The sequence below is a fragment of the Poromitra crassiceps genome (genome assembly GCF_964638095.1).
Source record: "Poromitra crassiceps genome assembly, chromosome: 10".
Taxonomy (NCBI): Eukaryota; Metazoa; Chordata; class Actinopteri; order Beryciformes; family Melamphaidae; genus Poromitra; species Poromitra crassiceps.
The window spans coordinates 49,164,083-49,180,276 of record NC_139631.1 but is presented as its reverse complement, the minus strand read 5'-3'; the positions used below and the strand labels follow the sequence as shown (position 1 = coordinate 49,180,276).

The 16,194-nt window shown below is 44.0% G+C and overlaps 1 protein-coding gene across 1 annotated transcript in view; it reads left to right on the top strand.

The window, feature by feature from the left end:
* Positions 1-16,194, top strand: part of LOC310784498 (formin-binding protein 1-like) — a gene marked incomplete at both ends in the record, with an annotated part of 177,161 nt that overhangs the window by 75,617 nt on the left and 85,350 nt on the right. The window contains 2 exons of the mRNA XM_083645483.1: positions 3,198-3,371; positions 9,828-10,019. Of these exons, the coding sequence (XP_083501609.1) occupies positions 3,198-3,371; positions 9,828-10,019 (366 nt within the window). The remainder of the gene's footprint in view (positions 1-3,197; positions 3,372-9,827; positions 10,020-16,194) is intronic.

The window sequence follows — 16,194 nt, the reverse complement described above, 5'->3', positions numbered from 1 at the left end:
AAAACCTACACTCAACCCTGCCCAGGTTGAAAACTACAGACCAGTTTCACTCCTACCCTTCCTATCAAAAATACTTGAGCGTACGGTCTTTTCCCATCTCTGAATTCCTTTCTGAGAACAATCTGCATGACCCAAATCAGTCTGGCAGGGTCACTCTATGGAGACTGCACTCCTGTCAGTAATGGAGTCACTGCGTTTGGCTAGAGCTGCTTGTCAGTCCTCGGCTTTATTGCTGCTAGATCTGTCAGCTGCCTTTGACACAGTTAACCACCAAATCCTCCTCTCCACACCATCTGAGCTTGGTATCTCGGGGCGGCTGTAGCTCAGGAGGTAGAGCGGGTCGTCACTAATCGCTTTGGATGAAAGAGGTCAGTGGTTCGATTCCCGGCTCCTCCAGTCTGCATGTCAAAGTGTCCCTGGGCAAGATACTGAACCCCAAATTGCTCCTGATGGTGTGCCAGCACCCTGCGTGGTAACCTGCCGCCATCGGTGTATGAATGGGCGAATGTACCTACTGATTGTAAAGCACTTTGGATAAAAGCGCTATATAAATGCAGGCCATTTACCATTTATCTCAGGATCTGCCCTCTGCTGGTGCAGGTCCTAAATTTCAGGGAGATCTTTCAGAGTGTCTTGGAGGGGGGAAGGTGTCCAAGCCGTACAACTTATCCACAGGGGTGCCTCAAGGGTCAGTGCTCGGTCCCCTTCTCTTCTCAATCTATACCGCCTTACTTGGTGCAATCATCCGCTCCCATGGCTTCTCATATCACTGTCATGCTGACAATACTCAGCTCTTCCTATCATTCCCGCCTGATGACCCCATGGTCTCAGCGCGGATCTCATCATGCCTTGCAGATATCTCTGCCTGGATGAAAGAACGCCACCTTCAGATTAAAGTGTAGAGTGTAGAGTGTAACTTACCCCCAAAACACTTTTTTTCAGCTTTTAACCAATATATATATGGCTTTTGGGGTGGTATGTGAAGGATTGTGGTCAAAACTCCACATTTGAGACCAATCTGTTACAATTTCACAAACTCCTATCATTTCAGCAGCATAAGTGCCCTCTATGGGTTCAAACCTGCTTTTCTTTGTGCCCTCAAATGAAAGGCCGATTTGGTACAACGTTGCGTCACGGTGGTATTTGCGTGTGCCCTTTCCCACTCTTGTGAAAAATGTTTTTTTTTCATGTGATCATTACTGTAGTTCACACCAGGAGAGTTGGGTTGCAACATCTCCTCCATTCACTCCAATGGACCCGTACTAGCGCGTTAGCGTAATGTTAGCGGCTAGTTGGTTATGTTACATGGCAGTAAAACGCCACTGAATGACCAAATTGATGTAACTTTTAACCATTTCGAGTAACACTGTTTCCATACGGATCACCAGCGTTAGTTTGTTGTTTATAACGTGGCTATATTTATAGCGTTCTCTATCTATCTATCTATCTATCTCTGATACACTGAAAATACTGGGAGGTGTCGATGATTTTATTTGACAGTTCTGGGCACTGGCGTTGAGGTTGGCCAATCCTGGCGTGTTCCACCCCCAAATAGATTGTGTTCTCGTGCAAAGCAAGTGGGTTCCAGGACGAACAGGCTCTCTGCTCTCACGCGCCATTTACATTATGTTTAGAGCAGCGCAGTAAATACAATATTCCTGGAATGCGAGTTTAACTAAACAGTTACATATCCTCTGCATTCTACAACAAATAAAGACATTACTGTTTGTTTTATTTTGTATGTTACATACTTATTGGCCAAGTTATGTTAGTTTATGGGCTAGGAATTCTGCCAGGGTACAGAAGGGAGTATAGGCGGCCATCTTGCCTGCAGAGTTTTCAAATCAAGTAGAATACTGTTTTGCCAGAAATCTGGGGGGTGGGGTAAGTCCCCCTTTAACTTCTCTTTGATGATCAACTATCCCTCAAGGTCCACGTGGCCTCAATCACTCGGTCGTGTCGATTTACCCTGAACAACATCAGGAAAATTAGACCCTACCTGTCTGAGCACGCAGCACAACTCCTGGTTCTTGTGTTATCACGCATTGACTACTGCAACTCCCTACTGGCAGGCCTCCCTGCATGCACCTTCAAACCTCTGCAGATGATCCAGAACGTGGCGGCGTGTCTGATCTTCAACCAGCCCAAAAGAACACATGTTACACCGCTGCTCATTTCCCTCCACTGGCTCCCAGTGGCTGCTGTCCATATCAAATTCAAAGCCTTGACACTCGCTTACAAAACTGCAACAAAAACAGCACCTGCCTACCTGGACTCCCTCATTCAACTCTACACTCCCTCCTGCCTACCTGAACTCCCTCATTCAGGTCTACACCCCCTCCTGCCTCCCTGAACTCCCTCATTCAGGTCTACACCCCCTCCTGCCTACCTGAACTCTCTCATTCAGGTCTGCACCCCTCCTGCCTACCTGAACTCCCTCATTCAGGTCTGCACCCCCTCCTGCCTACCTGAACTCTCTCATTCAGGTCTGCACCCCCTCCTGCCTACCTGAACTCCCTCATTCAGGTCTACACCCCCTCCTGCCTACCTGAACTCCCTCATTCAGGTCTACACTCCCTCCTGCCTACCTGAACTCCCTCATTCAGGTCTACACTCCCTCCTGCCTACCTGAACTCCCGCATTCAGGTCTACACCCCCTCCTACCTACCTGAACTCCCTCATTCAGGTCTACACCCCCTCCCGCTCACTACGCTCTGCCAATGAAAGGCTCCTGGCACTTGCGCCACTAAAGGGCCCTAAGTCACTAGCTAGACTCTTCTCCTCTGTAGGTCCCCGGTGGTGGAACGACTTACCAAACTCCATCCGATCTGCTGAGTCTCTATCTTTAAGAACAGACTCAAGACCCAGCTCTTTCATGAACACCTTCACAATTGATGGGCATACATTATGAAAGGGATTGATGAAAAAGGGTTAATAGATGTACATGATTGTCAATTGCATGAATTATGATGAATGAGGGGCATGAATGATATTAAAAAAAATCCTATGCACTCTGTGCCTGGTGGCACCTACTGTAGGTCCATTCAGACTCAAGCTTGGCCTCATGGCATTTACTCATGTTGTTGTCTTCTGACTAGATCATTGTAAAGCTCAGTTGTGTGTGTGTGTGTGTGTGTGTGTGTGTGTGTGTGTGTGTGTGTGTGTGTGTGTGTGTGTGTGTGTGTGTGTGTGTGTAGGATACACGTGTGGTGGTGGAGTTGTACAAGTCAGGCTTCGATCCACCTGGCGATGTGGAGTTTGAGGGCGGAGCCTCCATAAGGCGGAGCCTCTCTGAGTCCAGCTACCTTGACAACCGCCAGGTGGGGCGGAGACACAGCAGGAAGCTGTGGCCATTCATACGCAAAAACAAGGTACAGACAAACACACACACAGACACACACGCACACACAAAGTCATTATACAGAAAAGAAACATTTAACCCTAGAACACTAACGTGATTTAAAGTCACACCATCACTAACGTTGGGTGTATTTCACCCGATGCAATATACCCCATAAAACATACTTCTCATCAAAATATCTTAAAGTACAACAATACATGGCAATTTGAGGTACTCTTCTTTTATTTTTAAATGTGAAATATCACAAAAAACACCAAAAAAAATATTATGGGGGACACTATAAAAAATATGTCAAATTCGGGAAAAATGAGGTAATCGTTACAAAAAAATCCCCCCACCAAAAAAACAGGAGCTCCCAACTTCTCCTTTGGTCCACCCATTCATGGGACTTGTGTGGTGAAAATCACCACCCAAGTTACCACAATAACATTAACCCTAACCCGAAGATATTTTACCCTCTATCACTAACGTCGGGTGAAAATCACCCGAACACGTAGCCGGTAGAAAAAACCATGAATGGGAGCAGGGAAACAAACCTACATTCAATGACGTCAGTGAGCATCCTGAAGGTACCTAAGGACCCGCCCACCTCAGACAGCAGCAAGACAATGAAAATCACGTGAATTCAATTGTCCGGGTGAAAATCACCCGACGTTAGTGTTCTAGGGTTGGCCCATTCACTCTAAGAATGAATGAATGAATATTTTATTTTCGTGTCAGGACAATTACATGACCCATCCCACATGGGATTATCAGACACATCAACATTCAATATTTAACAAAACATAACATTCTGGTATGTTACCCAGCCCAAATTAGAGAGTATATATACATGCAGACATAATATGCCTATACATATACATACATATACATTCATACATACCTGCACTGAATACGAAAATAAAACGAAAATAAATAAATAGAAAATAAACTCTACTTTATCAGTTATACGTCAACCTTCTCCTCCTGTCCCATGCTTTAGAAAGAAATTCAGAGAATGCAAAAATATTTTTAAAAAGAAATTCGAGTATTACTCCGTTCTCACTATCTATCATATTTAGCTCAGGAGTATGGACTCTTTTAAACATTGTTTCTCTCAGGTCATGATACAAAGGACAATATAAAATGAAATGAATTTCATTTTCCACCTCATTCAACTCACAATATTCACATATTCTATCCTCCTCAGCTACCCCTCTATATCTTCCTGTTTCAATATGTAATGGTAGGATGCCACATCTTATCTGTGCACAGAGTGATCTCTGACTTTTTGACAAATTATACAAAACATATTTTTCACATTTATAATCTTTTTTAAATAAACAATATGTTCTTAATTTTGGCTTTTGCCAAATTTCTTCAGCCCAGGATTGTAGACATTTAACCCGGATTCGATTTTTAAACTCCTCCACATTCACAGTTTTTCTTTGGAAATAATGGTCTTCCAGACCACATTCCTGTAGTAGGTCATACAGTTCAGAGACCCATTCCCCATCAACAAACAAATCCCAAAAGAAAATATGGCTAGCCACCCTGTTGGGTGGTAAACCCAGCAGCCTGTTCCAAAGACCCACCATACTGGCCTTCCACCTAATTTCACAGGAGTCCCACCCCATATCTCCATTAGCTGCCAAAATGGGGGCATATTTATGAAGTCCCAGGTAGAATCTGATTGCTCGATTCTGAACTCGTTCATTCAACTGAAACCTTTTGAAACCCCAAACCCCCGAAACATAATCTAAGACAGGACATACACAGGTTTGATACAATTTCGAATAAGTAGAGTAGCCCATATCTCTCAACATTTTAGTCTTACCTATAATACCTCCCAGTGCCCTGCTTGCTGAGTCTGCTAGAACAGAAACACCATGGAAAAACGACATGTATTCATCAAAAAACAAACCAAGGTATTTATACTTATCTGTAAACTCGAGTTTGTCACCAATACAGAACTGAAAACAACTTCTCTCTTTCCCTGGACTTCTAAAGTGCATTACTTGTGATTTCTTTTGATTAATACACAGTCTCCATTTCTTACACCACTCATTAACACATATCAGCATCATTTGTAAATCTTCTTCCCTTTCTGAAAGCAAAATAATATCGTCCGCATAAAGAAGAATGTTTACAATTACCTGATCAACTCTAAGAGTGACAACTATGAAGATACTATAAGGACATGAGGAATCAGGAAGACAGCTATTGGTGTCGTGTGGTTGCGTCCCTATGCTCCACTTAGGAGCCTAGAGGTAAAGAGTGGAATGCTCATGGTGTTATTTACTTTTTATGTCTCCGTCGGCGATAGCCAGGCCGGAGGCATTATGGATCCGGGTTGTCCGTCCGTCCGTACGATGTTTGTTAACGCAATATCTGAGGAACGCCTGAACGGAATTTCATCAGATTTGCCTCAAACATCGACTTGGACTCAAGGATGAACTGATTAGATTTTGGTGGTCAAAGGTCAAGGTCACTGTGACCTCTCAAACGTCATTTTCCAGCTTGTTAACGCGATATCTCACGAATGCCTTGACGGAATTTCATCAGATTTGCCTCAAACATTGACTTGGACTCAAGGATGAACTGATTAGATTTTCGTGGTCAAAGGTCAAGGTCACTGTGACCTGACGAATGCCATTCCCAAGTTCGTTAAAGCCATATCTCAAGAACGGCTTGATGGAATTTCTGCTAATTTGGCTCAAACGTCGACTTGGGCGCAAGGATGAAAGGATTACATTTTGGTGATCAAAGGTCAAGGTCACTGTGACCTCTTCAACTCCATTTTCAAGCTTGTTAACACGATATCTCAGGAATGCCTTGACGGAATTTCATCAAATTTGCCTCAAACATTAACTTGGCCTCAAGGATGAACTGATTACATTTTGGTGGTCAAACTTCAAGGTCACTGTGACCTCACGAACGCCATTCCCAAGTTGGTTAACGCAATATCTCAAGAACGGCTTGATAGAATTTCTTCTGATTTGGCTCAAACCTCGACTTGGACGCAAGGATGAACTGATTCCATTTTGGTTATCAAAGGTCAAGGTCACTTGTGACCTCTCGAATGCCATTTTCAAGCTTGTCAACGCGATATCTCAGGAATGTCTTGATGGAATTTCTTCAAATTTGCCACAAACGTCCACTTGGACTCAAGGATGAACTGATTACATTTTGGTGGTCAAAGTTCAAGGTCACTGTGACCTCACACATCCTTTCCGCTTTGAGAACCCTATCTTGTTTTATGGAATGCTCAGCGGAGCAGCACATAGCTGTGGGTTCAGGCAAAAGTCAAGCATGCCCCCGGGCTCGTGGGGTCCACCCGCTATGCCGACTACCCGCAGTGCCGACAGCCCGCAATGCCAACGTTAGGTTTAGGCGTGGGGGTTGGGAGAGGTTAGGTTTAGGGTTATGGTCTGGGGGAGGTTAGGTTTAGGCATGGGGGGTGGGAGAGGTTAGGTTTAGGGTTAGGGTCTGGGGGAGGTTAGGTTTAGGCATGGGGGGTGGGAGAGGTTAGGTTTAGGCGTGGGGGCTGGGAGAGGTTAGCTCCAGCCCATCCCCCGACACGCTGCACACCGCTCAGCTGGTTCTGCTTGTGGGCTATCGGCATTGCGGACTGTCGGCACTGCGGTCTGTCGGCATATAGACGCGGCACCGGGCTCGTCCTCCAGGACGATTTGGGAAATACAGCAGTGTACGATAGTACTAGTTTTTTTAAACCCACTGTCTAGGGGTTAAGGGTCACATCATCAGACTAGACAAATATAACCATGAAAAAGTTGTGTGATTTATTGGTCACACAAAAACAATAACGAACGAGGGCACTGGACTCACTACACTCACAAGAGCTAACATTGTCACTCTAAGCTAAAGACTAGGCCCATTAGTAGTTGTAATGATTAGCAGCCATAGCTAAAGCTGGAAGAAAGCAGCAGCTAATACAAATTCAGTAGTTGTGTCCAGCACCATAACACACAATAACAAAACCGCAGGATTTAACAGAACTAATAACTAGACAGAGTTCACTAACAACACCAACAAGAGGAGTGAGGGAGAGAGGAGCAGTAGCATGGCTCAGCTACTGCCTGCCTCTGATCGCACATGGGACAAGTTAGCCCTGAAGCCTTTCCGTAAGAAAGCCATGCCTTAAAGGGATAGGCCAACTTTTTGGGAGTTTCGCCCATTTGCCATATCGCCCATACATAACCAAGACACATACAGTGAGGTACAGTCGTCCAGTTAGTTAGCATCACCAATGAATTGGAGTAAATGGTATAGCCGTTCAAAGTCACCAAAACACACATTCTAACAGCGCCAAAAAGCTCTATGTACATGTTGTGACTTGGGTACTCACCATGAGATGAAATAATAATCAAAAATGCAGAGTGTCACGGTCTTCAACACATGAAATAAGGCTCAACAGAAGACCAGAACATATTGGGACACCAGGCAGGTTGCACAATTATTCAAATAATGTTTATTTTAACCAAAGTGGAGAAAATGACCAAAGTAACAAATGATATAAAGAAAGGAGGCTGAAGATCCGGCCAAACTAAGGAAAAGGCCTGGGCCAACCCCTTTGGGCCGTCGAAGTCAGCTAATGTCCTGAAGAGACAAAAAAGGACAAGGGGTTAAACAGGATCATTACGAAAACATAACTACCGGGGACTTCAGCCTGAACAAATAAACAAAATAACAGAACAAAGTACAACCAAAGTAGAAAGTACAAAATAATAGTTACCACTGGAGAGGAGAACCCTCTCCAGGCGCTGCTGTGTGTGTGTGTGTGTGTGTGCAAGCTCTGCCTATTCTCCACTCCAACCTCCATTTAAATAAACCCTTGGGTTGATTGGCTCCAGGTGTTGCTGCTCAGGCAATTAAGATGGAGCAGGAACTCCAGAGGGAGGGGAGAGAGAGAGAGCGAGAAGAGGAGGAGGCTGGCTGGTCACATAACACCCCCACCCCTAAGGTGGTGAATAGCCGAACACGACAGAGGCTATTCAGTCCATCCAACAGCGCGACAACGTGTCAGCCAGAACATTATCCTTGCCCTTGCTATGTCTGACCTCCACGTTGAACGCCTGCAGGAACAGTGACCAGCGCATGAGGCGTCAATTCGAATTACGCATCTGATTAATGAAAACGAGAGGATTGTGGTCAGTATAAACTATAATAGGCGCACTAGCCGCCCCGACGTACACTTCAAAGGGAGAGCCAATAAAAGAGCAAGGGCCTCCTTTTCAATCACAGCGTATGCCCGTTGATGCCGATTAAATTTCTTAGAGTAATACGAGACCGGGTGCCCCACACCATCATCTCCATCTTGCAGGAGGACAGCACCCGCTCCGACATCACTCGCATCAACAGCAAGTTTGAACAGCCGTTCAAACATAGGCGCAGCAAGAACAGGTGCATTTGTCAGCAAAGCCTTCACACTCTCAAATGAAGACTGGCAAGTAGGAGACCAGCGATAACGCACTTTTGGACTCAACATATCGGTGAGCGGCGCAGCCACGATCGAGAAGTTTTTGCAAAAACTTCTATAATAGCCTGCCATGCCTAAGAACCGCATCAGGCTGCGTCGAGAAACAGGAGCAGGGAATGACACGACCGCCTCAACCTTGGAGTACACCGGCTTAACTTGGCCTCGACCCACAATTTTGCCCTAAACTAAGGACTCGACTTGACTTGACAAAACCTGTGACTTGACTTGAGTTGACTTGCCCAAAACAAAATGACTTGGCACTTGCTTGAGACTTGGACCAAATGACTTGGGACTTACTTGAGACTTGGACCGAAGTGACTTGGTCCCATGTCTGGTGTTTGACATGTTTAACGTTAGCATGTTTGTTTACTAGCGTCATTTTCCCCACCGTGTTCTACGCTCGACATACCTTGTAAAAAGCATGGTATTTGCTGATGTGGGTAGCGGTTAGAAACGGGATGGTCTCTCGTACCAAGTGGACTGAAATTTGGCAGCATATCTCTTCTTCTTGGGACCTGTTTGATCCATTTCCAGCGGCAAAGCGAGTGGAGCCCTTTGACTGTATACATATGGCAGAGCGCCTCACCCAAGAGCTGCTTGAGGGAGTGCAGTGACGCACGTGCATCACTCATCACTGCCTCTGGCTGGGTTGGGTTGCCACCAGGTACCGCGACACATATCCTACAAATCGGGAGATTAGCGGGAGACATTACCAAGTGGGAGCACAGCGGGATAAAGGGTTAAAAACGGAGTGTTAGCAGGTATGTAAGTTATAGTTAGCATTCTAAGTGTGAATGGGGCTTTAGCGATTCCTATAACATTCACTATATCCTCTCTCTCTCTGTCTGACTCTCTCCCTCTCTGTCTCCCCCCTCTCTCTCTCTCTGTTTGACTCTCTCCCTCCCTCTGTCTCTCCTCTCTATCTCTCTCCCTTCATCGTTCTCTCTTTCTGTCGCTCTCCCTCTCTCTCTCTACCTCTCTCTCTAGTTGATGACTCTTCTCTCGTCCCCCCGTCAGCCCCCGCCTCCGCCACCGACCTCGCCCTCCCCAGGGGGCGTGGTCAACAGTCCACAGTCCCCACCCCCTCCTGCAAGAGAACCAATCACGCAGCGGCTCAACGACCTCATGACGTCTGGCTCCAGGACCAGGAAGCAGTGTATCCGCAGCCTCAAGAGAGGGGTACACACACACACACACACACACACACGCACGCACGCACGCACACACACACACACACACACACACACACACACACACACACACACACACACACACACACACACACACACGTAGTGGCACAAAGTCAATGTTACAGTGTGACTAGTCTCTCCCCAGACTCAAATATTACATTGAATCGCTGCACTCCGCATACTACATAAGTGAGTCTGTGCCCCTTCATAGACAGCTGGTATTTGAGGGCAGGTCTAGGAGGTTTGAAATTGAATGAGTGACAGGTCGTAGCACCAATCAGAGACTGGTTCGAAGTGCTTGATGTTGCAGGACCTAGTTAGATGGGCACACGATCTGATTTCACCAAGTAACAGTTGTTCCTGGAACATGATGAAACTTGTTTGTCCAGGACTCACAACCACCCACTCAGCAGCAGATCTCGGATTGTGGTGCCATTTACATGTGACTTGCAGCATGGAGGAACCACCCATTTCAAACAACAATGTCCACTTTAGCACAGCCCCTTTCAAACAACGTTGTATTGAATTTAGCATGTGCATATGGCTGATGCTGAAAAGGTGAGATTTGTTTCAATTTTACAAACTGTTTCATGGGGAATTATATGCATTTAAACTCACTGGGTTCTATAATGGGAAAGAAATATGTGTGAGAATAGAGGTTACTACATTGGACTTGTGGCAAAGTTAGCTTGTGACTAATTGTTAATGCTAATGCCTAATGCTCAAAGGTGAGATTTGCTTCAATTTTACAAACTGTATTTGGTTGGGGGAATTACTGTATTATGTTTAATCTTGGCGGGTTATATTTAATGAGAAAGAGGCTGTGTTAAAACTAGATTGGACTTTTGGCGCAATTTAGATTGAAGAATTAAGAGTGAAAATATACATTACTAGATATGGCTTGTGGTAGCATTAGCTCTTCCTGCTAAAGCTAAGCAAGCTAAAATGCAGCTTGCTGCTCAAACTGTTTGTCTTTTGGTCTTTGGTCAACAGTTGACTTATTCAATAAAATATGTATTGGAGCCAAGCATGTGTCTGTATACATGACATACAGTTAGTCAGATTGATTAAGTAGTGATGTCTGTTAACTTCTAATTAGCTTATGCAGGGCCGGTTCCAGAACAAGATGACTAGGGATGCATCCTAGATAGGAAGGGGTGCACATGCACGGGCCGACCCGGGTGGCTGGCCAAAGGAAAAATTTGACATGTTATTTTACTAAAAATAATGCATTTTACCATCATTTCAAGTAGAATGATACCAGCCAAGCAAGACTATTTCAAGTCAGAGTCGTATAGATAGAAGAGTCCCGACATCTCCATTCACTCCAATGGACCAGTTTTTTTCCAGGAAGTAAGGTCCTGGAACTCTTAAGTAAAAAAAGCAGCACTGTCGAGTCGCAGCAAAATAGACACTTTGTGTTGTACTTTGAAAGGGTTTTTCATCCCTTGAATCAAATTGTACATTATCAGCTTTATTTTAGCATGCTTAAGTAGCGCGAGACCCATTCCTGGCTGTTCATTGGCTAATGAGTCTCGCATTTTGGTCCTCCGCTGACGCCACTCTCTCTCACACTATTTCAAGTGTTTCAAGTGCTTTACTGAAATATTTGGACCATATAGTGATAATACAATTATGTCAACCTTAAACATGTCAACCTTACATGTAGGTGCCAAAAAGCCATACATTCACATCAAAGAACAAAGAAAAACAACAATTATAATTCAAGTTTAAACAGTAAGTGTGCAGCTGCAGCATGGAGATTTCAATGTACCTTTGGTTAAGACCAAATAATCTCTTTAAATGCTGTAAAGTGTTTTAGCAAAGAATATTGCAACATAAGTCTTTCAGAACATACAACACTCTACTAGGCTACATTATTTTTTATTATTATTACTTTTTTTTGTTTTACCACTCTTTTAACTGAGCATGCAGACAATTAAAATAAGGGTGCAATGCGTGCTTTTGCACCCCTCTAAAACCGGGCTTGAGCTTATGTTAGCCAGCAAGGCTAACTCTTGGTGTTAGTCCAGGTCCACCATCAAGTCACATTCATCCAGGACCACCATTGAGTGTTAGTCTAGGTCCACATTCAAGCACAGTCATCCAGGGCCACCATTGAGTGCTAGCCCAAGTCCACCTTCAAGTACAGTCATCCAGGACCATCATTGAATAGAGTGATGAGAGTGATAGTGAATAGAGTGATGAGAGTGATAGAGCCAGCTGTTCTTATTTTTGTAAAAAAAAAAAAGGGGGGGTAATGCATATTTGCTTTCCATAAAAGATCCGGGGCTACAGCCCCGAAAGCCCAAGCCTAACGACGTCACTGGTACACAAGTAAAAAAAAAAAAGCCAAAACAAAAAACAGGAGAAAGTAATAAAACATAAATAAACACAAACAATTAATTAAAAATGAATAAACTAAAGAACATAACTTTGAGATGACAGTGCACAAAGCTGAAACACAGACATCCCAGTAGACATCCCAGTTGATTCCAACAATTTTTCAACCTTGAGACATCCAAATAATGTTGAAAACCTGAGAAATCTGAACAAGGATTTTCAAACCCTAAGAAAACCGTAATTTTATTAAAGAAGACGGGTTGCCTATTATAATTCGGCTCCCAGTAATAAGTTATAATGTTAGCACCAGTATTGGAAAAATACTAGGGATGTCACAATATATCGTCCCACAATATATTGCGATATCAAAACGTGACAATATGTATCGTTGAGATGAAATCTCATATCGCGAGAAAAATAAGCTGAACATGGTGGCACTGATCTGCATCTGATTGCATGCTCGCTCTCCTTTTCATTGCTTTGTTTGAACAAACGAGGGACGTTACAGACACGGAGGATGAAAATGTAACCTCTTTCCCTGCAATTGTACGCATGCAAGATGAGCTTCTCCACAGCGCGGATGTCGTGACCGCAGTCAATGGCTTAACCAGAGTGGACAATTCTGACATAGGCTATTGAATTAGGCTAGAATAAAAATCTCACACATTCCTACCCTATTAACTCATTGAGTGCCAGCCACTTTTGGAAAACAGATGCTCCCAGTGCCAGAGTTTCAGAGCGTTTTCAGTGATATCTCGAGGCCCACAGAATATTGTGTGATATTACTATGTAAACACCGAACACGCCCAAAGAACGATGAGACTCTCTTCTATCATCAGCAAAAAAAAGTTTATTGATATCATTTTCCGTTCTTTAGTTATGAGCCGGAGAAGATAGGTTGATTTCAGCAAAAAGAGACTTTTCAATTTAGAAGCTGAGATAATTAGCCTTTTGTGAAATGAAGCATTTCAAGCACATGACTGACTCTGAAGCTAATATTTTCTGATGTAGTCACACCTCAAAAATAATTTCCTTCAATAAAACAGTGAAAACAAAGGAATTTTGTTTGGCAAAATAATATTTTTTAGCTGCAACCAGCAGCGCTGGCCCCTGCGTGCGCTGCTGGTTGCAGCTTCTTGCTGGTCTTGATTTACTGCTGGTGGGCATCAGATATTCTAGCTTGCGTTTGCCAATCCTGTCCTGCTGTCTGGGTCTGTCTGGGTGTTGTATGCTGCCCTGTGTGCCCCACCCCGCTCAACTGCAAACCCCACCTCCGTGGGAGTGTCTCTGGTGGCTCTCTGCTGCGTTTGCTCTGTACTGAAAAGTGCGCTACATCCAGCTTTTTTACAGCGTTCCGCGTGTATTTGTTACCGGCTCCCATCGCTTCCAGTTGAGAATAATAGCAACTCCACAACTAATCATGCGGATGGGCTATCGCAGCGGACACGGAGGGGCGCAATTGTGGCAGCAGATTGGCTGCTGCAGGCACAGCTAACGTTATGCTTCATGCATATCGATGCATACGGATGCGATTTCCGTTTCCCCATGACTTCTTCTCTGTTTTTTCCTCGCCTTTCTGTAATCTGGAGAGCACTGTCGCCACCTAATGGGTCTGTAAAATAGCTTTTACACATTCAACATCCACCATACTTTCACAGGAGATGGATCAGGCTTTAATCCACGTCCCACCGTCAAAAAACGCAATTGACGACTTTAGTTGTCATTGGCACTCAATGAGTTAAAGAAACTAATAATTTTAGATGTGTATGTTATAGCCTATATGAACGAAACATCTAATTACAGTAAGCGCACGCTTTGGGACAACATGGAGATATTGAATATCTATATATTGAATATCCGATATTCCCTTTGTGTTTCAAATGGATCGTTCCATCAGCATCAATTTTCGTTACGTATCCGAACTGGTTCATACTCCAATTCTCTCCCTCTCTCTTTCCTCTCTCGTTCTCTCCCCCCCCCCTCTCCCTCTCTCTCTCTATCTCTCTCTTTTCTCTCTCTCTCTCACTCTGTTTCTCTGCTTGCACTGAGCAAGAAAGAAGCTGCTGTCACAGACATGATGGCGGTGACGCTGTGGCTTTTAAGGGGCGTGATCTCACACTGGTGAATCCTGTTTTGGGCATAAACACGCCTATGGAGGTTTGTGCCGAGATGACAGGAAGGGCAGCGGGCCGACACGCCCACAATTAGTGCTTTGTGCGGCGCTATTCCAGTGCAAAACGGGCGCTAACGCAAAATTACCGCCGTTGTGAAGATAGTCCTCTAAAAAACTGTAGCAAAAATCCCCATCACAAACATAATATAGATTTAGACACCAATAAATATGGTACTTCGAGAGAACCTATCCTAAAATCATCCATTTTACTCCTCATTTTAGCTCACGGGACCAGCCAATTAGGCCTACTAACCTACCCAGTCACCTTGCTGCAGAGATGAGCATGGACCTGACTTCTAAACAACCCTCTGGACTCTGAGAGTTTGATGCCTAGTGGAACGCTGTTCTACACCGTTCACCCGTGGCACTATACATGAGCGCACACTGGCGTTGTGTCCATGCTGAGTATGAACCATGCCTATCTGCGAGCCAATGTAGTATGGAGCAGTATCATTTACAATGTTAAACATGTGATTGAGTTTCAACTGCTCTATCCTGTGGTGCACTGGCAGCAGGCCCACCTTCTTGAATTTGTTACTCCCTACATGAGTTCTAGGAGGTGCATCTAGTAAGTAATGAATTATGTTATTTTGCAGTTTGTTTCTGAGGTTTGCCGTCAAGCCACGATACCAAGCACAAGCATAATCAAAATTGCACTGAACCAAGGATGAAACCAAAGGTTTCTTAACAGAAAAATCGAAAGACCTTGTCTTACGATACAGAATTTTAATTTTACCGGCACAATTAGATACGATTTTAGCAGCAATTGGTTCACGGGAGAATTTACTCTGTTTTACTTGCTCTGTTTGTCACTGCCACTCTCTGGCACTTTCCAATTCAGTGCTCATGATGCTCTGTATTTCATTGACATCATTTCCAGGGACCAGCAATGCAGAATCATCAGCATACAACAAAAGCTTGCATTGCACAGCTGCTAGCATATCATTAATATACAAAAAAACAAAAGAGGGCCAAAAATAGATCCCTGCGGCACCCCACATACAATACCCAAAGGTTCAGATCTAACACCTTCTACATCACATACATGAGGTCTTCCTGTGAGGTAAGAAGTGAACCATTTGACAGCAGTCTGACTGAAATCCATGCACTGTAGTTTTGAAAGCAAGTATAGCATGATTCACTGTATCAAAAGCTTTCTGTAGATCGAGCAAGATCATGCCAACATACTTACCGTTCTCAAAGTTACTTCTAATAAAATCAAACAAATTTATAAGACAGGTTTCAGTAGAGGATGCTGCTCTGAAACCTGACTGAAGCTCATTCTCTTGGGCTGGTGTGCATTGTCAGCAATAGAATCCACATAAAATTGGGACTTCGCTTTCTCTATGCTATAGCTGGCTTGATTTTTATTTATTTATCATAGTTCGTAGTCAGTTTTGACTTCTTAAACTTTCTGAAATATAAATCTTGTTGTCTAATAAGATTTAAAATTTCAGAGGTCATCCACTTAGCACTTCTCTGTTTAAGTCTAGATTCCCTCATTGGAGCCACAGCATCAAGTACAGCTATGAAATGCTCTTTGAAGAGGTTGCAGGCAACATCAACATCCTTGCTACCCAAAACATCAGCCCAATCTCTCTCAGAAAGTGTCTTTTTAAAACACTCACTGGAATATTTTTTTGTACAC